The sequence below is a fragment of the Ornithorhynchus anatinus genome, chromosome 2, assembly GCF_004115215.2.
Source record: "Ornithorhynchus anatinus isolate Pmale09 chromosome 2, mOrnAna1.pri.v4, whole genome shotgun sequence".
NCBI lineage: Eukaryota > Metazoa > Chordata > Mammalia > Monotremata > Ornithorhynchidae > Ornithorhynchus > Ornithorhynchus anatinus.
The window spans coordinates 32,679,741-32,705,373 of NC_041729.1; the positions used below are offsets into that span (position 1 = coordinate 32,679,741).

At 52.2% G+C, this 25,633-nt stretch overlaps 1 protein-coding gene across 1 annotated transcript in view; it reads right to left on the reverse strand.

Moving 5' to 3' along the window:
* The window catches only part of LOC100074664 (Grid2 interacting protein), a 70,666-nt gene that overhangs the window by 15,047 nt on the left and 29,986 nt on the right, over window positions 1-25,633 (reverse strand). The window contains 10 exon segments of the mRNA XM_039910951.1: window positions 151-238; window positions 816-1,235; window positions 8,628-8,956; window positions 10,580-10,697; window positions 12,261-12,361; window positions 12,700-12,807; window positions 18,386-18,543; window positions 20,677-20,822; window positions 20,824-20,857; window positions 21,838-21,936. Coding sequence (XP_039766885.1) covers window positions 151-238; window positions 816-1,235; window positions 8,628-8,956; window positions 10,580-10,697; window positions 12,261-12,361; window positions 12,700-12,807; window positions 18,386-18,543; window positions 20,677-20,822; window positions 20,824-20,857; window positions 21,838-21,936 — 1,601 coding nt within the window.

Here is a 25,633-nt window from a genome sequence, read left to right on the forward strand (position 1 = left end):
ATCGGGAAGCTGTTTCCACCTAGATAATTAGAGACCGGAGGGGAAGACAGGTTGACATACGCTCTCCATTAGAGGGCTCCTGGTCCCTACACTCCAACACTGGAAGGCCTTGGTTTGAGCCGGCCACCGGAGAGTGAACGAATCACTTACTAGCAGGTTTCTGAGTCCCAAAGTGGAGTTCCAAGTCGAGGTACTTGACCATATCGCTCAGCTTGTCATAGTCCGAATCTTCTCCGAGCTGTGAAAGAATGTCGTGGTGAGCGGGGAGGGCGGTAGACCCGCTCGACTGTTGCCTCACCTCACCGACGTCGGTTTCCGCCTTCCCCTGCCATGTCCGGGACCTGCTGGGAGCCAACCCCTAACCTGCCTCCCCTCGCTCGGGGTCTCCGACACCCCCAGCCCAACGGACGGACGTGCCGGAGTCGGGGTGGCAGAGGTTTTCCGTCTGTGGGGAACACATCCACGGTATCAATCCCCATTTTACGGATGAGGTAACCGAGGCCCGGAGAAGTCACGCAGCCGGCACACGGTGGAGCTGGGATCAGAAACCGGGTCCTTCTGACTCCCGGGCTCATGCTCTAGCCCCTGGGCCGTGCCGCTTTTCCCCAGAGCGCCCCTGGCTCCGCGGCCACCTGCCGGCCCGGCCCAGCCGGCCAAGTCCACCACTTGGTGGGCGGCCCCCGCTCCGACGTGAGCCGGGCCCCGGCCTTCCCGGGTCAACCGAGACCCACGGGAGCCCCGCACCCGCTCTTCCTCCTGGCCTCCCGCCACCCAGCTCGGTAACCGCCACTCATTCGAGGCGCCAAGGTCCCTACCTGGCCCCAGATGGTTCCTTCGGAGTTCTCCACTTGCTCCCAACGCAGCCGTTTGACGCTCATGTGGTTGGACTCGCTTCGGCGATGCACCAGGCCCCGATGCAGGAGTGGGGGTGCGCAGGGGACCGGCGGGGGAGGAGGGGGTGGGGGTGGAGGTGGGACCGGGTGGGGGTGAGCCCCAAGAGGCTTGGGGAGAGGCGAGGGGGCGTTCCGTGGGGCGTCCGGGTTCCGGGCTGCTGGCTTGGGGTCGTGGAACTGGAGCGGGGGTGGGGGCGGGGGCGGGCTGAGCGGGGGTGGGGGGATGTGGTCCGAGACGGACGAGTAGGTCAGGGAGCTGCCGTCATCGCTGCTGCTGACGTACTCGCTGACGCTGCTCATGTCGTTGGTGACGAAGCTGCCCTGGTCGTCATGGAAACTCATCTGCCGGAAGGAGAGAGACAAGGAGATGGAAACAGAGGCAGAGGGGAGGTGTACATGTTCATGCCCTCCCGTCTTCCTGGAACCGGCTCCCGCTTCACGTCCGGAAGACCGGTACTCTCCCCACCTTCAAGGCCCTTCCGATATTACATGTCTGTCTCCCCCTCTAGACCGTGAGCTCATTATGGGCAGGGAGTGTTTCTACCGATTCTTTTTTTGTTATGGCATTTGTAAGCACTTACTACACGCCAAGCACTCTATGAAGCACTGGAGTAGACTCAAACTAATCAGGTCGGACACAGTCCATAACCTACATGGGGCTCACAGTCTTTATCCCCATTTTACAGCTGAGGTAACTAAGACACGGAGAAGTGAAGTGACATGCCCCAGGTCACACAGCAGACAAGTGGCGGAGATGGCATTCGAACCCAGGTCGTCTGACTCCCAGGTCCTCTGACTCCCAGGCCGGTGGTCTAGCCACTAGCCCACTCTGCTTCTCTTTGAATTGTATTCTCCCAAGGCTTAGTACAGCGCTCTGCACATTATTAATGCTCAATAAACACCATTGATGGACATAAGTGAACACACCTCAAGAGCCCTTTCCTGAAAAATCTATTATCTCCCACCTTATTTCCCCATCAAATTCCACTTCAGCATTTCTACATCAGCTAAATACTTGGATACTCATCTCCCCCCGAAATCTACTGCCCTTATGTCTATATCCTTATACTCTGAGACTGTTACGTTATTTATTTATTTATTATGGAATTTGTTAGACTCTCCCTTTGAGCCAAACACTGTTCTAAGCGCTGGGGTAGATACAGAGAAGCAGTGTGGCTCAGTGGAAAGAGCCCGGGCCTGGGAGTCAGAGGTCATGGGTTCGAATCCCAGCTCCGCCACTTGTCAGCTGTGTGACTTTGGGCAAGTCACTTCACTTCTCTGTACTTCCGTTACCCCATCTGTAAAATGGGGATTAAGACTGTGAGCCCCACGTGGGACAACTTGATCACCTTGTATCCTCCCCAGCGCTTAGAACAGTCCTTTACACATAGTAAGCGCTTAACAAATGCCATCGTTATTATTATTATTATTATTATATAAGCAGGAGTTTTTCTTCCAAATTGTCAGCTTTGTCACGTCTACTAACTCTATCGTACTGTCCGAAGTAATAATAATAATAATAATGTTGGTATTTGTTAAGCGCTTACTGTGTGTCGAGCACTGTTCTAAGCGCTGGGGTAGACATAGGGGAATCAGGTTGTCCCACGTGGGGCTCACAGTCTTAATCCCCATTTTACAGATGAGGGAACTGAGGCACAGAGAAGTTAAGTGACTTGCCCACAGTCACACAGCCGACAAGTGGCAGAGCTGGGATCCGAACTCATGAGCCCTGACTCCAAAGCCCATGCCCTTTCCACTGAGCCACGCTGCTTCTACTTAGTACAATAGTACTAATATAAGAAGTACTTAGTACAATACTGTACACAGAATAAGCACTCCATGAATACCACTGATCTCCTTTCTACTTACTGTGTGAGCCCCCTGTGGGACAGGTAATGTGTTCAAACTGAATGTATTATAGCCAGTCTAGCATTTAGTACAGTGCTTGGCACATAGAAGGTGTTTAACAAATACCACTGTATGATGAAACAGCACGGCTCAGTGGAAGGAGCCCAGGCTTGGGAGTCAGAGGTCACGGGTTCTAATCCCAGCTCCGCCGCCTGTCAGCTGTGTGACCTTGGGCAAGTCATTTCACTTCTCTGTGCCTCAGTTCCCTCATCTGTAAAATGGGGAAGAAGACCGTGAGCCCTACGTGGGACAACCTGATTACCTTGTATCTTCCCCAGTGCTTAGAACGGTGCTCTGCACATAGTAAGCGCTTAACAAATACCAACGTTATTATTATTATTAATATGCTAATGATGATGGTAGCATTTGTCAAGTGCTTACTACGAGTCAGGCACTGTTCTAAGCGCTGGGGTTAGTTAATCGGGTCAGACACGGTCCCTGTCCCACATGGGGCTCACAACCCAAGAAGGATGGAGGACGGGTATTTAATCCCCATTTTACAGTTGAGGAAACTGAGGCACAGAGAAGTGAAGTGACTTTCCCCAGGTCCCACAGCAGGCACACAGTGGAGCTGGGATTATAATTCAAGTCCGTTTACTCCCGGATTCTCTCCCTTTCCACTAGGCCACACTACTTTTCCAATAATCGATCATTATTTGATAGACTCTCCCCGCAGGGCAGTGGCACTTTTCCCCAGAGAGTTACAGATTGGCCTCCTTATGTCTGCAAAACCCACCCACTTTTAGATGTCCGGGTGCCAGGGCTGCAGGGGGAAGAGCTGCCCACTGGGGCGGACTGGGAAATATGGGAGGAAAACATGCTCCTCTAGAGGGACTTAGTGCACGTGGACCCTGGGATCCCGGTGGGGGCTGAATTTGCTGTGGGTGGGTGGGTCGAGCGGGGGAGGAGGGAAGACCACTCCCCTTCTTAAAAACCTCCAGTGGTTGCCCATCAACCTCCGCTCAAAAGAAAAACTCCTCACTCTAGGCTTCGAGGCCCTCCATCCCCTTGTCCCTTCCTACCTCTCCTCCCTTCTCTCTTTCTACCGCCCAGCCCGCACGCTCCGCTCCTTCCTCCGCCGCCCACCTCCTCACCGTCCCCCGGTCTCGCCCATCCCGCCGTCGACCCCCGGGCCACGTCCTCCCCCGGTCCTGGAATGCCCTCCCTCTTCACCTCCGACAATCTGATTCCCTTCCCCTCTTCAAATCCCTACTTAAAGCTCACCTCCTCCAAGAGGTCTTCCCAGACTGAGCTCCCCCTCTTTTTCCCTCTGCTCCCTCGACCCCCGGCTTCACCTCTCCGCAGCTAAACCCTCTTCTCCCCCCTTTCCCTCGCCTCCTCCCCCTCTCCCGTCCCACCCCCTCAGCACTGTACTCCTCGGCTCGACTGTCTATATCTTCATCACCCTATTTATTTTGTTTAATGAGATGTACATCACCCTGATTCTATTTATTTGCCATTGTTTTTATGAGATGTTCTTCCCCTCGACTCTATTTATTGCCGTTGCTCTTATCTGCCCGTCTCCCCCGATCAGACCGTAAGCCCGTCAGACGGCAGGGACTGTCTCTATCTGTTGCCGACTTGTCCATTCCAAGTGCTTAGTACAGTGCTCTGCACATAGCAAGCGCTCAATAAATACTATTGAATGAAAGACCTTCAGACAGCGAGTGCCTTTAGGACCCGGACAAGCCTCTGGGACTAGTGGAAAGACTCTGGAACTGGGAGTCAGGATTCCAGCTCCACGACGTGCCCGCTGAATGATACTGGGCAAGCCTCAGTTTCCTCCTCTGTAAAATGGGGTTAAAATACCTGTTTTTTCTCTCTCCCCTTTAGACTGGGAACTCAGAGTGGGACTGAGATTGTGTCTGATTTGATTACCTGGTGTCTACCCAGCGCCTGGCACAGAGTAACTGCTTAACAATTATTGTTATTACTAGTATTATTATGATGATGATGCCTAGCCATTAACCCCTGACCCTTTGAACAATGTGAACTGTAAATCTATGGAAACTCCAACTACCGTAGGTCCAGCCTATTAGAAAAACAAAGGCTGCCTGGATGAAGAAAGAGGGTCAATTATCATGACAGGGAATGCAAAAAGGGGCTTCTCCGGAAGTGGGTGGGGCCTAGGGGCAGGTCAGGGCATAAAAGCCCCTGGGCACGGGAAGTACAGGACTTTTACCACAGGATTGGAGGGCGGGGGCAAGCCGAAGGAGACCACCTAATGATGTTGGTATTTGTTAAGTGCTTACTATGTGCAGAGCACCGTTCTAAGCGCTGGGGTGGATACAGGGTCATCAGGTTGTCCCACGTGAGGCTCACAGTTAATCTCCATTTTCCAGATGAGGTAACTGAGGCACAGAGAAGTTAAGCGACTTGCCCACAGTCACACAGCTGACAAATGGCAGAGCCGGGATTCAAACCCATGACCTCTGACTCCCAAGTCCGGGCTCTTTCCACTGAGCCACACTGCTTGGAAGGGTAAGTAGCTTGTAAAACTAGTTCTGATGTAACCTTGTTATCTGCTACAAAAGCGTTCGGTTCTAATTTTTCTTTTGAGAGTATCTGTTAAGCACTTACTATGTGTCAGGCACTGTACTAAGTGCTGGGATAGAAACAAGATGATCAGGTTGGACACGGTCCATGTCCCATATGGGGCTCACAGTCTTAATCCCCATTTTTTTTTTACAGGTGAGGTAGCTGAGGCACAGAAGAGTTTTGTTTTGTTTTTGTTTTTATGGTATTTGTTAATAATAATAATAATAATGTTGGTATTTGTTAAGCGCTTACTATGTGCAGAGCACTGTTCTAAGCGCTGGGGTAGACACAGGGGAAGCAAGTTGTCCCAAGTGGGGCTCACAGTCTTAATCCCCTTTTACAGATGAGGGAACTGAGGCACAGAGAAGTGAAGTGACTTGCCCACAGTCACACAGCTGCCAAGTGGCAGAGCTGGGATTTGTTAAGCTCTTACGATGTGCCAGGCACTGTACTAAGCACTGGGTAGATACACGCTAATCAAGTTGGACCCAGTCCATGTTCCATATGGGGCTCATAGTTTTATTTCCCATTTTACAGATGAGGTAACTGAGGCACAGAGAAGTTAAGTGACTTACCCAAGATCACAGAGCAGACAAATGGCAGTGCTGGGTTGTTGTCGCTGTTGTTAATAGTATTTGTTAAACACTTATTGTGTGCCAGGCACGGTACTAAGCGCTGGGTAGATACAAGTTAATCAGGTTGGACACGGTCCATGTCCCACGTGAGACTCACAGTCTTAATCCCCATTTTACAGATGAGATAACTGAGGCACAGAGAAATAAAGTGACTTGCCCAAGGCCACACAGCAGACAAATGACAGAGCTGGGATTAGAATCCAGGTCCCTCTGACTCCCAGGCCCAGGCTCTATTCATTAAGCCACGCTGCTTCTCAATTGCTGTTTATGATTTTATGGGACCTAAGCTATCTTTAGTTATAGTAAAATGATTTTAATCTCTTTTCTAATGTGAAGAGGGAAATAATAATTATAACTCTAGTTGTAACTGAAGCACTGTCTCGGTGCCAAAGAACAGTGGTTAATGTTGGGGTAGATTTAAGGTATTTGGATTTGACACAGCCTCTGTCCCACAGGGGGCTCGGAATGGAAGAGGTGAAAGAGCAGAGATCTTCCCATTTTACAGATGAGGAAACTGAGTCCCACAGAAGTCAAGTACTCTAGCCTCAAAACTCCCTCTGGATTGTGAATGCCTCGTGGACAGGGAATATGTCTACTAATAATGTTGGTATTTGTTAAGCGCTTACTCTGTGCAGAGCACTGTTCTAAGCGCTGGGGTAGACACAGGGGAATCAGGTTGTCCCACGTGGGGCTCACAGTCTTAATCCCCATTTTACAGATGAGGGAACTGAGGCCCGGAGAAGTGAAGTGACTCGCCCACAGTCACACAGCTGACAAGTGGCAGAGCCGGAATTCGAACCCATGACCTCTCACTCCAAAGCCCGTGCTCTTTCCACTGAGCCACGCTAACTCTGTACTCTCCCAAGCATTTATAACAGTGCTCTGCGCACAGTAATCATGCAATAAATGGAATTGCCCAGATGTCACACGGTAGGTCAGTGGCAGAGGTGGGATTAAAATCTGGGTTTCCTGACTCTTGCCCTTTCCACAAAGCCATACTGCCTCTCGGGGACCGCCCCTGAGTCTGCTGTTCCGGGAACCCACCCCTCACTGGGGCCGGCCTTCGGAGGGAGAGGCTAGGATTCGGAAACCCCCGCTGTCCACTTGCCTGCTGGGTGACCTCGGACGAGTCACTTCCCTTCCTCTGTGCCTCATTTACCTCATCTGTCAAATGGGGAATGAGATTTTGAGCCCCACCTGGGACAGGGACTGGGTCCAATTCAATTGACTTGCATCCACCCTACTATTTAGTACAGTTCCTGGCACATAGTAAGCACTTTTTGAATACCGTTATTCTCATTATTACAGCTTCGCCTCCCGAGAGGGCAGAGCCGGATAGCGAATCCCCGACTGATTCCCGCCCTGATGGGTGACGGTGGAGGCTTTCCATCTCAGGATGGCGGCGGCGAGTCACGCGGGCAGTCTGAGCGGGCGCACCGGGGAAGCGCTCCGCCCGGCCGGCTTTGAAGCTGCCGGACTCTGTGACCAACCAGCCGTGCCAGGGAGACCTTCTGGCTTCTCTGGACAGGAGGGAGGCTGCCGGACACAGCAAAGGATTCCCGGGGTCCCAGCGGGAACCACCGTCACTCTGGCCCAGGGCAGATCTCTCCCGGCCCCTCCACCCCAGCTGAGGGGGCTGGGTGGGTGCGCTGATCAGTGTTCCAACAAAGTTGGCAACCACATGGCACACCTAGAGAAGCAGAGTGGCCTAGTGGAAAGAGCAGGGGCCTGGGAGTCAGAGGATCTGGGTTCTAATCCCAGCTCCGCCACTTTCCCGTTGTATGACTTGGGCAAGTCACTTCACTTCTCAGCTTCAGTTCCCTCACCTACATAATGGGGATTCATAACCTGTCCTCCATCTTACTTGGACCTTGATCCCCACGTGGGACCTCTTGTATCTACCCCAGTGCTTATATGCTGAGCATACAGTAAGCGCTTAACAAAACCTCAATTATTATTGCTATGTTGGCCTGCCTCATCCTCCCGGAGCCAAACCCCGGGATCAGCTAGCCAGCGAGCTTGCCCAGGGCTGCAGAGTGTTCGACGTCACTGACGTCACCTGGTCTTTTTCCTCCAGAAGAAGCCAGCAGCTGCCCCCTTCTACCTCACCTCACTACTCTCTCACTACACCCCAACCCACACTCTTGACCCCTGTAATGTCAACCTACTCACTGTACCTCGATCTCACCTATGTCCTCGCTGACCTCTCACCCGTGTCCTACCTCTGGCCTGGAACACCCTCCTTCCTCATAGCTGACGGACAATTACTCTTCCTCTCTTCAAAGCCTTACTCAAGGCACCATCTCCTTCAAAAGGCCTTCTCTAAGTCCTCTTTTCCTCTTCTCCCACTCCCCTCTGCATCACCCTTACTCCCTTTATTCCTCCTCCCTCCCAGCCCCACAGCGCTTATGTACATATCTGTAATTTATTTATTTCTATTAATGTCTGTCTCCCCCATTAGACAGCAAGCTCACTGTGGGAAGGGAATGTGTCTGTTTTTAGTCATACTGGACTTTCCCAAAGGCTTGGTACGGTGCCGTGCACACCGTAAGCGCTCAATAAATACTATCGACTGACTGCCTATCCTCCAGCCAGTCTGGGCCAGCACGGGTGACGGGAATGGGGAACCGTCGCCCACATCCCCCCCCCTCACCTCCTCGTAGTCGTTCTCGGGGGTGAGGAAGTCGTCCACGATGGTGACACGGTGGCCCAGCTGCTCGCTCAGGGCATCCAGGAAGCGGTCCGTGTCACGGCTGCGGGGAGGCCGGGAGAAGGTGAAGAGCTTCTTGCGGCGGGCCGGGGGGCTGCCGGCGTAGTCGGCGTGGAGGGGGGAGGGCGTGGGGCTGCTGTCCAGGCTGACGTACGGGTTGGACTCGGTGCTGGACGGGGACGGGAGGCTCCCGGCGGGCGGGTGGAAGTAGCAGGACTGAGACGGGGCAGACTCGCCCTGCCACGAGATGCTCATCCCTGACTTCCGAGACCCTGCAGAGGGAGAGCGACGAGGCATAACGTCGGGACCCGCCCGGCCCTTACACTGGAAGCTGGTGGTGGGCGGGGAACGGGTCTACCAACTCCGTTGAATTGGACTCTTCTAGACACTCAGCTAGTGGATAGAGAACACGGGCCTGGGAGTCAGAAGGATCCGTGTTCTGATCCCTGCTCTGCCCCTTGTCTGCTCTGTGAATTTGGGCAAGTTGCTTCTCTGTGCCTCAGTTACCTCATCTGTCAAATGGGGATTAGGACTGTGAGCCCCATATGGGACAGGGACTGTGTTCAACCTGATTAGTTTGGATCTACCCCAGAGCTTAGGACAGTGCCTAAGTGTTTAACAAATACCATAAAAGAAAATCACGTATTGATTGATAGTACCAGGTAAGTCCTGAGCACTGGGACGCCCACCCCACCCCCACAGCACCTAGGGACAAGTCCTTTTTTACTTGGTTGCTTCCCCCTACCTGTAATTCCTTCTGTTTCCCTGACTAGATGATCATCAGGTCCTCCAGAGCAGGGACTGTGTCTTCTGATTATATTGAGTTCTCTCAAGGGCTGGACTTTATTAGTCCAGTGCTCTGCACACAGAGAGTGCTCCAGTACCATTGATTGAGTGCCTGTTCACTCTGCTCCCATGATCCGGGAGGGATCCAGGGGGCAGTGGGAATTCTTCAGGAGTTCGGGGGACGGGGGGGGGTGGAGTCCAGGACGGGAAGTTGGAAATTCTGGCTTGAGCTCCCAGCTATTTGTCCCTGATTCACTGGGGGAAGTGGGGACACTCCCTCAAGCTTTCTGTTTTTCCCCCTCCTCTCAGCTCCCTATTTCTGCAAGTATTTCTGCTTCCTCCCAAGGATGGAGTAGTAGATAGAGCACAGTCCTGGGAGTCAGAAGGTCATGAGTTCTAATCCCAGGTCTGCCACTTGTCTGCTGCATGACCTTGGGCCAATGACTTCACTTCTCTATGCTTCACTTACCTCATCTGTGACATGGGGATTGAGGCTGTGAGTCCCATGTGGGACATGGACTGTGTCCAATGTAATTTGCTTGTCTCCACCCTAGCGCTTAGTGCAGTGCCTGGTACATAGTAAGCCCTTAACAAACCCCACAATTATTATTATTATTATTGGGGATGAAGAAAATGACCCTTTGAGCTCCTCAGGGGAAACGGATGACTGAAGGACAAAGATTTCCATTTTCCTTCTGCCTGACTCCTCTCTCCTCCACATTCCTCCCCTTCCCAGTCAGAAAAGAGGGTGTTCTGGAGTCCTAACTCCAGGTTGTCCCAGCTGCTTCCCACAAATGCCCTGGAACAAGTGAGCTGTGGAAACTTGGGCACACATAACTAGGATTCAACCAAGGATTCTTCTGAGGCCAGTTCCACTGGATCGGGCAGAGGGAAGGGGGTGGGAAATGATGGTCTCTCCTTCAGCTTTGCCCTCTTGGGTGTGGGGGTGAGACCTTCCTGGGGCGGAAAGAACCAACCCATTGGCGGCCCGAGCCAGGCCACTCGTCTGCTCTCCCTGGATGCTAGTGCGCCGTTTGCCCGTGGGTGAAGGGTAGTTATGCCAAAGAGAGGGAAAGTGGAGGGAGGGAGGAAAGGAGGGAGGACTCTACCTGTAGCACCCGGTTGGTCAGATACAGGCGGGGAGGCTCTGGGCTTGGTTGTGCTCGCCTTCTTTCCGGCAAAGCTGCTGATCAGCCGGGTTTCCAGTTCGGCATAGACGGCCGACATCTGACAGACAAGACGACACCGTGCCCCTGTAAGCCGTGGGATCCAAAGACCCGACAGCCCCAGACCTGCCGGGGCCCCGAACCGGCCGAGTCACGTCTACCCGCTGTCTCTCGGGACGGCCCTGCCACTGAAACTGAGGCCGGCGCCTGAGAGAGATTCCCAGAGCTACGGCTTCTGTCCGGGCCGGGTGCCCTCGCCTCACCACCGACACCTGGAGAGTCGCAGCCCTCGGTCTCCTCCCACCCACGACTTCTACTAACCCTTCCCCTGCCCCAGCCCTCACCCCAGGGCTTTCTCTCCACAACCTCATCCTGCCTCGAACGGGGCCTTTGCCGTCCGGCTTCCCCGGGCCCGGGTCGGCTCAGCGGCGCAAACCGATTGCCGTGGTAATTTGCTTTGACAAGGCGCTAATGAGCCCGTGCCAATGCGGGAGGTTCTTGGCTACGGCACACCAGGCGCCGTGTCCTGTAAATTACCCTCCTTCTCGTGTTTAGGATCGGACGGAATCCCACTCCCTGGGCTCCCGGTTGGAGTCGGAGTGGCCCACCCTCGGAAGAGAGCAGGCTGATGCCGGGGGCCGCGCCGAGCTGTCGGCCGGTGAAGCCGCCCGGGGATCGATGGCTGTGCTCCCGCTCCGTTCTGGAGAAATGGGATCCGATCGGGCCCATGCACGGAAAGACAGGAGTGAGTGAAGAGGAAAAAAGAGAAGAGAAAGTTGCCCTTTTTGACATTCTATCGCTCTGTCGGAGGCAGCATCCTGGCCTAGTGGATAGAGCATGGGCCTGGGAGTCAGAAGGACCTGTGTTCTAATCCCGACCCTGCCGGTGTCTGCCCTGTGACCTTGGGCAAGTCACTTCTCTATTGCCTCAGTTACCTCAAATGTAAAATGGGAATTAAGAGGGTGAGCGCCAGGTGGAACAGGGACTGGGTCCAACCTGATTGGCTTGTATCCACCCCAGAGTTTAGAACAGTGCCTGGCACACAGTAAGTGCTTAACAAATACCATAATTATTATTATTATTAGAACCCACGCTGCCCACGATTAAGACTGTGAACCCTATGTGGGCCAGAGACTGCAGTGTGGCTCAGTGGAAAGAGCACGGGCTTGGGAGTCACAGGTCATGGGTTCTAATCCCAGCTCCGCCACTTGTCAGCTGTTTGACTTTGGGCAAGTCACTTAACTTTTCTGTGCCTCAGTTACCTCATCTGTAAATGGGGATTAAAGCGGGACAACCTGATCACCTTGTATCCCCCTCCAGCGCTTAGAACAGTGCTTTGCCCATAGTAAGCACTTAACAGATACCATCATTATTATTATTATTAGCTTGTATCTACCACAGCACTCAGTACAGTGCCTGGCGTATCGTAAGCGCTTAACAAATACCATCATCATCAGAGAACTGGACTGGATGAACTTCTTGTCTGACCCCCGCCAACGGGATTCTTTTGTTCTTCAAGAGAATGAATGAGGATGAAAAGAGAGCAAAGAAGGGAGGAAGAGAAAGCTGAGAGAGAGGAAAAGACTTCAGAGAAAGAGGCCGAGAGTACGAAAAGGGTCCAAACCATTTTGGGATTGGGAGTTTCGGGAAGCGATGTGCCATCGCCTGCCTGGCGTTCCCCGGGCGTCAACTGGATCGGTAGCTCCCCCACCTCGCTGAGACCTGCTGGGAAGAACAGGGGGGTTGGGGGCGGGGTCCATCCCGAGCCGCCGGCAGCCCCCTACCCTTAGCCTCCCCCCGTGGCCAGTCAGGGCCAGTGCCCTCTCTGGCTCTGGGCTCCTAGTGCCCGAGCCCTGGCTGGGACGGGGCTCCGGCGTGTCCCTTTTCTGTGGGGGAGGTGAGGTGAGGTGGTGAGAATGGGTCCCGTTAGCCCCGGGGTTGGGAACGGGGTGGTCCCTGCAGGGGAGAAGATGATTTGGAAGAAAAGATCCCTAATATGCCCTGCTATCACGGGGTCCAGAGACTTAGGCGCCTCCTCCAGGGGGAAGAGCGGGGCTCCTTACCTCCGAGGCTGCTCTCCTCCGCTGCCCGGGTCCTCACACTCACCCGGCACCCGGCACCCCCCCGGACTGAACTCCGAGGCCGCTCCTCTGGCTCGGGCTCTGGGGCAGCTGCAAGGAAGGTCAGAGGTCAGAGATCTCCCCAGCCCTCCCCACAGTGCTGGACACAGGCCAGGCCCCCCACAGCTCCCCAGGAGCAAAGAGCCAGGGAAGACCCCCGTCCCCATACTGGGGTTGGGAGGGTAAGCAGGGGGAGAGGGGATTGCACCATGCTGTGAGAGAGGAGAGAGAAGGTTTACCTCATGGGTTCCTGAATGCAAGGCAGGGCAGGACAGAGGCACTGGGAAGGAGGCAGGTGCCAATCACATGTGTGTGTGTGTGTGTGTGTGTGTGTGTGTGTGTGTGTGTGCTTGTGATTTAAAAAGCCACTAGTGTGCAGGGCATATCTAGGCATATGTGTGATGAAAGAGTCACTGGAATTGCATCTCCTCCAGGAGGCCTTCCCTGATTGATTTCTGGTTTCTCCACCTTTTCCCCCACTAACTACCATTTCATTCCTTCCATGCCACCTAAGCACTTAAGTTCTCCCAATTCCTTAGTCGTTATGTACATGTCTTCATACTCCATTACTGCTATCTATAATTTATTTTGGGTTCTGACTCCCCCGTTAGGTTGTAAGCTCCTTGAGGGCAGGAATCCTGTCTATTAATTCTGTACTAACTAGTGCTTAGTACAGTGCTCTGTATTCATGATACTGATTGGCTGAAAAGGCATGCTGGCTTATTGAAAGATGTCCCCTCTTCTCCCTTGTACCCTCAGCTCCTTTCCTCAGTCATTCTCCCAGGGTGGAAGCAGTGTGGCCTATTGGCCGGGCTCTCTAGGGGCCTGGGAATCAGAGCATCTGGGTTCTAATCCAGCTCTGCCAGTTGCCTGCTGTGTGACCTTGGACCAGACACTTAACTTCTCTGTGCCTCTGTTTCCTCATCTGCAAAATAGAGATTCAATACCTATTCTCTCCATTACTTAGACTGGTAGCTCCTGTGGGAGGGGGGACTGTGTCTGACTTGATAATCTCACATCTACCCCAGTGCTTAGTTCAGTGCGTGGCCCACAGTAAACACTTAGCAAATACCACTCATCATTATCATCATTATTATTAGAAATAGTCAACATCCAGAAAACCCCAAGTGGGATTCTGACTATCCTGGGCTTTGCGGTTGGGCTCTGGAATGATGCCCGTTTTTCTCCCGAGTTGCCCCGAGACTGTCTGCTCTCAGGCCCAGCCTCCCTAACCTCAGACTGCCCAAAATCCCCCTGGTGACTCTGGACTGTAAACTCGTTATTGGCAAGAAGCACGTCCGCTAATTCTGTTGTATTGTAATTTTACTCTCCCAAGGGCTTAGTACAGTGTTCTGCAAATAATAAGCCCTTAATAAATATCACTGATTAATTAATGAGCGTCAGCCAGTCCCACTGAGCCCCTTGCATCAACCCCTACCATTGGCCAGGGCTCATTCGCATGGCCTGAAGTGTCTAGACTCATCAGTTGCAGCTTGATGGAGGCAGACTTCTTGCCTGCCTCCAGTTTTCTCCTCCACCCAGTGTGCTTGAGTTGAGGATCCGCCCAGCATGCAAAGGCATCTTTATGTTTCAACTACTCTACTGAGGATCTGTGCTCTGATGGTTTTCCATCTCTGGGCATCAGTTTACCTCCAGATGGAACAGAGGAAACCTTGTATTTGTAGTGGACTTTTCTTTTCCAAAGCCCTTTCACTTCAGTTTTGGCTTTTTTTAATGGTATTTGTTAAGCGCATACTATGTGTCAAGGAACCAAACTAAGCACTGGAGTAGATACAAGCTAATCAGGTTGGACATGGTACATGTCCCACATGGGGCTCACAATCTTAAGCCACATTTTGCAGCTGAGGGAACTGAGAGGCCCAGAGAAGTGAAGTGACTTGCCCAAAGTCACGTAGCAGACAAGTGGAGGACCCGGAGTTAGAACCCAGGTCCTTCTGACCCCCAGGCCTGAGCTCTATCCACTGGCCCATGCTGCGGTTAGCTCATATTATCCTTATGAGGTAAGGAGAGAGCTATTATTGTCTCTACTTTACAAATGAGGAAACTGAGGTTAAGTGATTTACCCAAAGTCACAGAGCGGCCAGTGACAGAGGAAGGAGTAAAACCCAGCTCCTCTGAGTCCTAACGCTAAGCTCTTCTCATTTAGGTTACACTGCTTCTCTACCTGGAGAGGACATAGTTTTTGTACTACTGGCAGAGACCGAACCCTCCTTCCCCAGGCCTGCATCAGCTGGGGAAATCAGCCTAGGGATTCTCAAAGGAATGGTGCTTAAGAGAGCACCGTTTGAAATGTAAAGGTAAGAGTTTACACAAAGCAGGGTCAGTAATTAGTCTTGAATTTTTCTCCATTCAGGAAATTTTTACCTATTTTCAAGCCCTCCATGCTGCTTATCTAAGGCATACACAACAGGCAAGCTGAGGGCATGGATTTTCTATCTTTCAAAGTTTGCAGTTTGTTCCTCCCCAGTTCACCTTCTATACCCTGCTGTCAAATCTCCTGCCTCTGTTCCCTTGCCTGCACCTTCCCTCCCTCCCTCCCCGACCTGGAGACTTCCCTCCCCACCACCACCCAAATCCAACCGCCAACAGCTTTCCCCATCTTCAAAACCCTTTTTAAATCCCATCTCCTTCAGGAAGCCTTCTCTCTAATTCACAATTCCCTAATCCCATCCACTCAACAGGTCTCCTGAGCACTAATGAATTTTATTCCTGGCCTCTGCATTTCTAAATATTTGGGGTTTGCATTTATTTGTCCTGTGATCTCCCCCTGACAGAGTCGAACCTCTCTGTGTTTCTTCTACCTGCTCACACTAATTGTAAATCATTTTAGTCAGTCTCTCTTCTTAAGTAGCGAGGTCCTTAAGGGCAGGGAATGTGTGTCTTGGTTCTGTTGTATTCTTCAAACACTTTATACAGTGCTTCACATTCGATAGGGTCATAAAAGCTCCTTGTGGACACAGATCCTATCCAACCGACTCTATTGTACTGTACTCTCCCAAGCGCCGTAATATCAGTTAGTGATATTTACTGAGTACTTATTGTGTGCAGAGCACTTTACTGAGCTCTTGGGAAAGTACAGTTCAGGGTTGGTGGTAATCTAGATCTCTGCCCTCAGGGAGCCTAGAAGTGGAGACAGAGAATAAAATCAATTAGGGGAAAAGACGGAAGGCAAGGGTATGTAGATAAGGGCTGTGGGGCTGAGAATGGAGTGAATTTCAAGTGCTTAAGGGATACAGATCTAAGTGTATAGGTGACACAGAGGAAATAAGAAGTCAGGGAAGGCCTCTTGAAGGAGATGTGATTTTAAGAGGATTTTGAGGGGAGAGAGAGTGACAGATATGAAAGGGGAAAGGGTTCTAAGTGAGAGGGAGGAGTTGGGCATGGAGTCAGTGGTGGGATAGACAAGAATGAAGTTCAGAGAGTAGGTTGGCTTCGGAGAGCAAAGTGTGCCGGTTGGGTTGTGGTCAGAGATCAGTGAGGTAAGATAGGATGAGGAGAGCTGATTGAGTACCTTAAAGCCGATGGTAAGGCAGAGATGGATGGGCAACCACTGGTGGTTTTTGAGTGGAGACATATGAACTGACTTTTTTTTGTTTTTTTTTTAAATAGAAAAATGATCCAGAAAGCACAGTGAAGTATGAACTGGAATGGGGAAAGACAGGAGGAAGGGAGATAGCGAGGAGACAGAAGCAGTATTCTAGGCAGGGTAGGATAAGCTCTTGGATCAGCATGGTAGCAGATTGAATGAAGAGGAAAGGGTGGGTTCTAGAGATGTTGTGAAGCACAGTGCTCTGCACACAAAAAGCGCTCGATAAATACCATTGATTGATTGGAGATAGTCCTCCCAAGAGTATGTACTTGAGTCTTTGGGGGCAGGAGGCTGAACTGAACAATCTGTGAATTCGATAGGGAAAAATTCTTTAATTCTTCGATGTGGGGATTATTACTTCCTTGGGCTTTTTGGTGGATTGTAAAAGGTTTAAAAATAGAATTTCAGTGTAATTAACATAGACTCCTGAAGATGAGAACCTTTCCTTCCAAAAATTACCTTCTGCCTTTTTGTTGTCTGATTATAAAGCCCTTAATCCCCTCTGAGTGTAGTCGGTTTTGCATGTTGCTACAGCAACGCCACGGGGACACTTACAAGCTTAGGGACCAGATGTGAATGTCTTCGAGGCAGTGTCTAGTAGAACAAAACTCCCTCTCAGAGACATCGGGAGCTGAAATCCAGGCCATCCCTCAGTCATGCTGTCGGAAGCCCTGCTGTCTCCCCTTGAACTGAGAATTAACGTTTTCTCTAATTAAACATGGTCATTTCTCCCACCGTCTTCTTGAATCAAAGCAAGCCGCTTAACATTCTCTGAGGTAAGGTGAGGACTCAGGAATTCCCGATTCCTTCGATCTTTCCCCAGAGGTGCCATTTTCCATTCTTTTAATTAGCTCCGTGGCTCTTTTTTTGAATTCTTTCCAGGATTTCCACATCCTTTTAGCCCAGGGGGAAAAAGGTAGAATTTAATAGATTATGGCGTGGTCCTTATATTTGGTAGGGATAGTAGGAATACCGGCATAGTAGAATGCTTGCTTGACTTAATTACCGGATTACTTTGAATATAAGAACACAAGAAAGGCCTTTACCGTTTGGACCAATTGCCCACCCAGCCCAGTGTTCCATCTCCCGAGAGGCAGCAGGATGCTTGGAGGAACTGGATGGTGATGGCTTTCTGGGGCATCCATCCAAACGCTTCTAGTTGGGCCGCAGACCTCACTTTTCCCTTCTCCACCCCTACATTTCCCTCCTGCAGATCCATGAATTTGCTACTTTATGATCAGCGTTCATCATTATCCCTGAAAAGTTTTCTGCCCTACATAGCTCTCCTCCATCTTGCAGTTTTCCCTCCCCGAGCTGGAAATGCGTTATGGGACTTGAATCAGTTGATGTCGGATCTTCTCTCCAGTTCCAAAGTCACATTCAGGGAGGGGAAGGGAAGGGAGGGAGCTCTGAGCACCATTACTCCTGCCAAAACCAGGAGGAGGAAGAGGAAGGGGCGGAGAGAACAGGGCAGAAGGGTAGGTTTTACCTCAGAGACTGTTGCCATTACAGTGCTGATGATCTAAAGTAATTAGGCCAAGGAAAACAGCTGGGGCTTCCCTTGAGCTTGTTGGAGGCAGGGAATTTGTCTGTTGCTGTGTTATACTCTCCCAAGGGCTTAGCACAGAGCCCGGCACACAGTAAGCACTCAATAAATTCGATTGGTCGACTGACTGGGGAGAGGGGCTCAGCTCAAGCCATATCAGTCCCTGCTACCCCACTGGGCAGGGGATTGGAGTGAAAGTCTGGTTCTTCCTTCCCCGTCCAGCGGGACCTGGCTGTCAACAGACACCATGGCATAACCCACAGTGACGTCATGGGGCCGTGAACCGTGTGCGTGTCGTGCGTGTGCGAGACCCAGCGTGAGGGCATGTAGGTGGGAATAAACCTGCCAACAATATGCCAGTGTGTGAGTTTGCCCGATATCAGACCAAGAGGCCTGAGCCTCAGCCAGGTTGCGAGACGGACTGTGTGTCGATGGGTCTGGCCGCTGTTGCCCGGGTGGATGCGGCCACTCACCTGCCACGGACTTGTAGCCGAGAAACCGCGCAATCTTCTGTTGGCAGTGCTCCTGCTCCTCGTATGTCAGCAGCTGGTAGATGAACTGCCAAATGACCTGCTTGGCGGGGGTGTCCAGCACGGGGTAGACGTCCACGATGAGGGTGTCGATGTTCCTGAGGGGCGGGGAAGAATGTGTGCGGTCGTTCTCCTCTAGACCGTAAGCTCGTTGTGGGCGGGGAATGTATCCGTCATATTGTGCTCCCCCAAGTGCTTAGTTCAGTGCTTTTCACACACAATAAATACAGATGAATGAATTGAATGAATGAACAGTAAACGCTCAATAGAAGCTGCTCATGGGAAGCAGCATGGTGTAGTGGATAGAGCATGATCCTGGGAGGCAGAAGGTCATGAGTTCTAATTCCGGCTCCACACTTGACTGCGGTGTGACCTTGGGCAAGTCACATAACTTCTCAATCCCCACTCCCCTAAATTCACCACCTGCCCCTGGGTGAAACAGCAGGAAGAGTGGGGTCATTATAATAATCATCATGGTACTTGTTAAGTGCCCACTTAATCAAGTTGGACAGGCATCGTGTCTTCTCTGTGCCTCAGTTACCTCATCTGTAAAATGGGGATAAGAGTGTGATGCCCATGTGGGACAAGGTCGCTCACGCTCTTCTCCCCATTATACGGATGAGGTAACTGAGGCACAGAGAAGTGAAGTGATTTGCCCAAGGTCACATATCCGACGTGGTGAAGATGGGTTAGAATGCAAGTCCTTCTGACTCTTTATGCACTAAGGCAAGCACCGGGGAGGCATTGGTGGAGCTGACCTACATAACCTGTGAGAGAAGGTGAGGCCTGGCTCCCAGCCCCACCCCTCTGATCCCTCAAGATGTACGTTCCCCCAGCCCCTTGGAAAAGTAGTCTCTGGGCCCTTTTATCAGCAGTCAGAACGCTTCTAGGCCTTTCTTCCTTTCTTTTTCTTTCGTTTATGGAATTTGTTAAGCACTTACAATATGCCAGGCACCGTACTTAGCCCTGGGGTAGATAATGAGGTTGGACACAGTCCCTGTCCCACATGGGACTCACGGTCTTAATCCCCATTTTCCAGAGGAGGGGACTGAGGCCCAGAGAAGCGAAGTGACTTGCCCAAGCAGACAAGTGGCCCAAGGAGAAGCAGCGTGGCTCAGTGGAAAGAGCCCGGGCTTTGGAGTCAGAGGTAATGGGTTCGAATCCCGGCTCTGCCACTTGGCAGCTGTGTGACTGTGGGCAAGTCGCTTAACTTCTCTGGGCCTCAGTTACCTCATCTGTAAAATGGGGATTAAGACTGTGAGCCCCACGTGGGACAACCTGATTCCCCTGTGTCTACCCCAGCGCTTAGAACAGTGCTCTGCACTTAGTAAGCGCTTAACAAATACCAACATTATTATTATTATTATTATTAAGTGGCAGAGCTGGGATTAATAATGTTGGTATTTAATAATGTTGGTATTTGTTAAGCGCTTACTATGTGCAGTACACTGTTCTAAGCGCTGGGGGAGATACAGGGTCATCAGGTTGTCCCACGTGAGGCGCACAGTTAATCCCCATTTTACAGATGAGGTAACTGAGGCACAGAGAAGTTAAGTGACTTGCCCACAGTCACACAGCTGACAAGTGGCAGGTGCAGGATTCGAACCCATGACCCCTGACTCTCAAGCCCGGTCTCTTTCCACTGAGCCATGCTGCTTCCAGGTCCTTCTATCGCCCAGGCCCGTGCTCTGTCCGGTAGACCACGCTGCTCCCTTTCCTCCAGAGGGATGGAGGCGTGGAAGGAAAAGGAGGTGGCTTGGGCCCGTGGCTGAGGACGTGTCTCTCTACCAACTCCGTCATACTGTCCTTAATGCAATGTCCCGCACACTGTAAGCATTCAATAAATAATAGTAATAGTAACTGTGGTAGGATTGTCTCTATTGCTGTATCGTACTCGCCCAAGTGCTTAGTACAGTGCTCTGCACACAGTAAGCGCTCAATAATACAACCGATTGATTTGTTAAGCATTTACAGGCACTGTACTAAGCGCTGGGGTGGATATAAGCAAATTGGGTTGGACACGGTACCTGTCCCACGTGGGGCTCACAGTCTTAATCTCCATTTTACAGGTGAGGTGACTGAGGCCCAGAGAAGTGAAAGCGACAGATAGGTGCAGAGCGGGATTAGAAACCCATGACCTTCTGACTCCCAGGCCCGTGCTGTAGCCGTCAGGCCAAGTACCGATCGATTGACACTTCCGGCTCCAGGCTGCCCCCTCCCCGCCGGCACTACTGTGTTGGAAGAAGCATTCCAGGGCCTTGCAGATGGTGTAGCGCTCCGGAGGTGTCAGCAGATGCTCAGCTGTTGATTGAAAGTCCTGCCCTGATCTTGATGCATGGAGGGGCAAGATCTCCGCCACCACCCACTGAAGGGAGGTCAAGGGCCGACGAGGGGTTCGGTGAGTCTTGTGGAGTCCTGAAATCTGCCGGGGTCAAGGAGGGGAGAGAGGAAACCGTGTTGGGTGGGCAAACCTAGGAGTCGCGCCTCCCGGGGCCTTGCTGATTCCAGAGCATTCTGGGATCCGGGAGTTGAAACAGTGGAAGCAGAGGGCACTTCAGCGGAATGGGCAGGGAATGTGAATTCTACCGACTCTATTCCTCTCCCAAGGACTTAGCTACAGTGTTCTGCATGCAATAATCATGGCAAGTAAATACCACTCGTTGATTGCTCTTAGCCTGGGGGTCCCATGTGGTGATGGGATGGGCCACTCCAAATGCTCAGTTTGGGGCCGGGGGGAGCAGGAGGAAGAACCTGGAAAATTGCCATATTGGACAGGCACTGGGTAAGATCTATGACTCCACGACCCCTTCATGGATCAGTCAAGATCCAATGCTGCCTTGGAGGCTGAGACTCAGGAAAAGCCCAACCAATAGATATTTTCCAGGCAGGGCCAGCCCAACTTGGAGCTGTGAGGGATGGATTTTTTGGAGAGAATGTAGGCCGAAGTGAAGGGGGGGATATCGAGGAATAAAGGACCAGGAAGGCCTTAAGGGAAAGGAAGTGAAAGTGAGGAATCTTTTTCTGGTGCTTGCCATGAAACTAAATTATAAACTCCTCAAGGGCAGGGATTGGGTCCACTACCTCTCTGGTGTTCTTCCAAGCGCTTATTACACCTCTCCACGTAGGGTAAGTGCTCAATAAACACCACTGATGTAAGCTCATCCTGGGCAGGGAATGTGTCTGCTAACTCTGCTGTATTGTACTTTCCCAGGCGCTCAGAACAGTGCTCTGCACATAGTAAGCACTCAATAAATACTCTAGATTGATGATCGATTGCCTACATGCCAAATGATATGGAAAATCGCCATTTTTGAGCCGACAGCTCGGGCGTATTTTGCCACAAGGCTCAGCACAAGGTATCGTGCTAATTCCCTGGAGAATGAGAGCAGGGGAACTTACCAGTAGGGAAAGGAACCACCCCTTCTTCTACCACCAGTGTGGGCATCGCCCCACTGCCCTGCAGCATGGACACCACCTTGTCATGGGAACAGTTCCTGCAGAGCCAAGAGAGAAAAGATCCTGGGACACTGGGGGCCAGACCAGCCGGTCAGTGTCCCTTGGGAATCTGGCCCCTTGGCTCCCCCGGGCTCGGAGGCACTCCAAAAATACCAGCGTTTGCCTGAGGATTCCCCATCTGCTATGTGTCCTAAGAGGGAAACAGCTGAACTTCCTTAGAGTTCTTTTTTTTTTCTTTTTGGTATTTGTTGAGTGCTTCCTACGTGCCAGGCACGTGTTCTAAGCGCTGGGATAGTACAAGATAGGTTAGTCACGGTTTCTGTCCCACATAGGACTCTCAGGCTTAATTCCCATTTTACAGATGAGGAAACTGAGGCCCAGAGAAGTGAAGTGGCTTACCCAAGGTCACCCAGCAAACAAATGGCGGAGCCAGAATTAGAACCCAGGTCCTCTGACTTCCAGGCCTGGGCTCTTTCCACTAGGCCACATTGCCTCCTGCTTAATCTCGTCACCGAGATTAATCTACATTTGTCACCAAGTGTAATCTACACTCGGGCCTCAAATTCCTCTCCTCCAAATCTCTCCCGGACCCCCTCCAATCTGGCTTCCGCCCCCTTCTCTACACTGAAACTGCCCTCTCAAAGGTCACCGCTGACCTCATTTTGCCAAATCCAACGGCTCCTACTCCACCCTGATCCTCCTCGATCTCTCAGCTGCCTTTGACACTGTCGACCATCCGCTTCTTCAACCCATTACCCGAGACTGGCTTCACGACTCCGTCCTCTCCTGGTTCTCCTCTCATCTCTCTGGCCGTTGGTTCTCGTCTCCTACGCGGGCTCCTCCTCCCCCTCCCATCGCTAACCGTAGGGGTCCCTCAAGGGTCAGTTATGGTTCCCCTTCTATTCTCCATCTACACTCACTCTCTTGGTGAACTCATTCGCTCCCGCGGCTTCAACTATCATCTGTATGAGGATGACCCCAAATCTATATCTCGCTCCCCTGTCCTCTCTTCCTCCCTCCAGGCTCACACCTCCTCCTGCCTTCAGGACATCTCTACTTGGATGTCTCCCGCCACCCTAAAACTCACATGCCAAGACAGAGCTCCTCATCTTCCCTCCCAAACCCTGTCCTCTCCCTGACTTTCACCAACACTGTGGACGGCCAACCATCCTTCCCATCTCATAAGCCGCAACCTTGGTGTCATCCTTGACTCCGCTCTCTCATTCACCCCAAACGTCCAATCCGTCACCAAATCCCGCAGGTCTCACCTTCACAACATCACCAAGATCTGCCCATTCCTCTCCATCCGGACGGCTACCACGTTAGTACAATCATCCGTCCTATCCCGACTGGTTTACCGCATTAGCCTCTTTTCTGAGCTCCCAACTTCCTGTCTCTCCCCACTTCGGTCCACACTTAACTCCGCTGCCCAGATGATCTTTCTACAGAAACGTTCCGGGCATGTCACCCCCCTTCCTCAAAAATCTCCAGTGGCTGTCTATCAACCTCCGTATCAAGCAAAAACTTCTCACTGTTGGCTTCAAAGCTCTCCATCCCCTTGCCCCCTCCTACCTCACCTCCCTTCTCTCCTACAGCCCAGCCCTCACACTCCGTTCCTCTGGTGCTAACCTTCTCACTGTGCCTCGTTCTCTCCTGTCCCGCCGTCGACCCCTGGCCCACGTCTTACGTAGGGTCTGGATAGCCCTCTCTCCTCAAATCCGCCAAGCAACCATACGTCCCCCCTTCGAAGTCCTGCTGAAGGCTCACCTCCTCCAAGAGGCCTTCCCAGACTAAGCCCCCCTTTTCTTCAGCTCCCCTCCCCCTCTCCGTCACCTCGACTCGCTACCTTTGCTCCACCTCCCCTCCCCAAAGCACTTGTGCATATATGCACATATCTAAAACTCTATTTATTTATATTAATGCCTGTTTACTTGTTTTGATGCCTGTCTTCCCCCCTTCTAGACTGTAAGCCCAGTGTGGGCAGGGATTGCCTTTTTTATTGCTGAATTATACTTTCCAAGTGCTTCACAATGCAGGTCTCATTCTTACATTTGTCTCTGGTTGGCCTACTTAATCCATGGTACTCTCCCAAGTGCTTACTAGAGTGCTCCGCACACAGTAAGAGCGCAATAAATGCCATGGATTGACTGATTCGCAATCATCGGGGTTGATTCACCCCTTGTGCTCGGCTCCTGCACACGTGTTATCGCGTGCGGAGAAAGGAATCTGCTGTGCCCTACGGAGGCCCAGAAGATTCCCAAGGAAGCAAACGGTTCATAAGCCAAGGTGGGATTCTCTTTCCAGGTCTCTCAGTCAGAAGCCGATTAGTCTGCCTCCAGACAAAACAGTTTTGATCTTACCATGGCAGGGAGCAACTTGCTACCATATATTTCCATCTGGAGGCGGAACTGTAGCCAAGATCTCCTGGGCGGTATTTGTCACTGACCTCAGAGAGCCGGTGTTTAGATCTGACTGGTTGGCGTGCATTTCCCCTGCCACCTGCATCCTCTGGGTTGCCATGGTGGCACGAATGCACGACAGGCAGATGGAGAGAGGAATTTTGAGCCTCTCTAAAATGCTGGCTCGGGGCTCCCCTGGAAGATCAGTGCTTGGGTCCCTGGGGGGCTTCACCCCAAATCTAGGGGCCTTGAGGAAGCTGCAGTAGTCCTGGGCACTTTGGGGTGGGAGATGGGAGTGGGCCTGGCTTGGTTCAGGATTCTCTGAGTCTCCCTGGATCTGTGGAACAGAGACCCAGCCTCCCAGGAGAATTCAGGATCACCTCCTTTTCCTGGAATTCTGGAGGTCTGAGTTAAGTGTGAGCCACAAGCTCCCTCTCCCCACTTCTCCCAGTAGCCCTGCCATGGGCCCAGTTCCAAATGGTTAGGGTTCCAAATGGAACGAGTCCCCATCTTCCTTCCCACCGAGCATCATTCAGCCAGCAACCTCCAGTGCTCATTTGGGTGGTGACGTGACACTGTGGGAACCACCATCAAAGCTATCCCCAAGAGGCAGGGCTTCCCTGGGCGGGGGGGTGGGACCTAAAGGGACATCCTGCCGATCAAGGAAGTATGGCGGGGGCGGCGGAGAGGGGACTGATGGGTCAGAGGTCAGCTGCTTCTACCACCATCCCCTTCCTGACCCAGAGCCTGAGCCTCCAAACTCCTTGTGTTACCCCATTCCCCTTCCCTTCTGTTTGGTGGCAGCCCCCCAGCAGAGAGTACCCCATGCCACCTCTTCAGAGAGCAGAACCGCTGCCAGTTGTGTTGGCAGGAGCAGACGGGCACAGACCATCCGGGCAAGGGGGCGTGAGCACTCGTGCCCCACGACGCCATTGTCCCAAGGTGGCATGTGTCTGGCCCTCTCCAGGAGGTGGATGGCTCTCTAGGCTGCAGTGCCCAGGGCCACTGCCCCAATTTTCCCTAACCAAGGGGGCTTGACCTTGTTTCCGTAACCCGGCCACATCCATTGATGCCAACCAAACTCTGCCACTGGACCCGTCTTCCCCCTGGGTATGCCCCACCTTCTCCCAGCCCTTTTTCCCCCTTCTAGCACCCCGACCTCGGCGATTTACACCCAGTCCTCCTTTAACGTGGGAGTTGTGTTCTCGTGAGACCTCGCGCTGAGGAAAATTCACACTCACCTGTGTGACGCACACCTGCAGGGGTACAAGTCTTTCTGGCAACACGGCAGGCTGGGCCTAAACAGGCTTATGTGTCAGACGACGATTCCCTAACT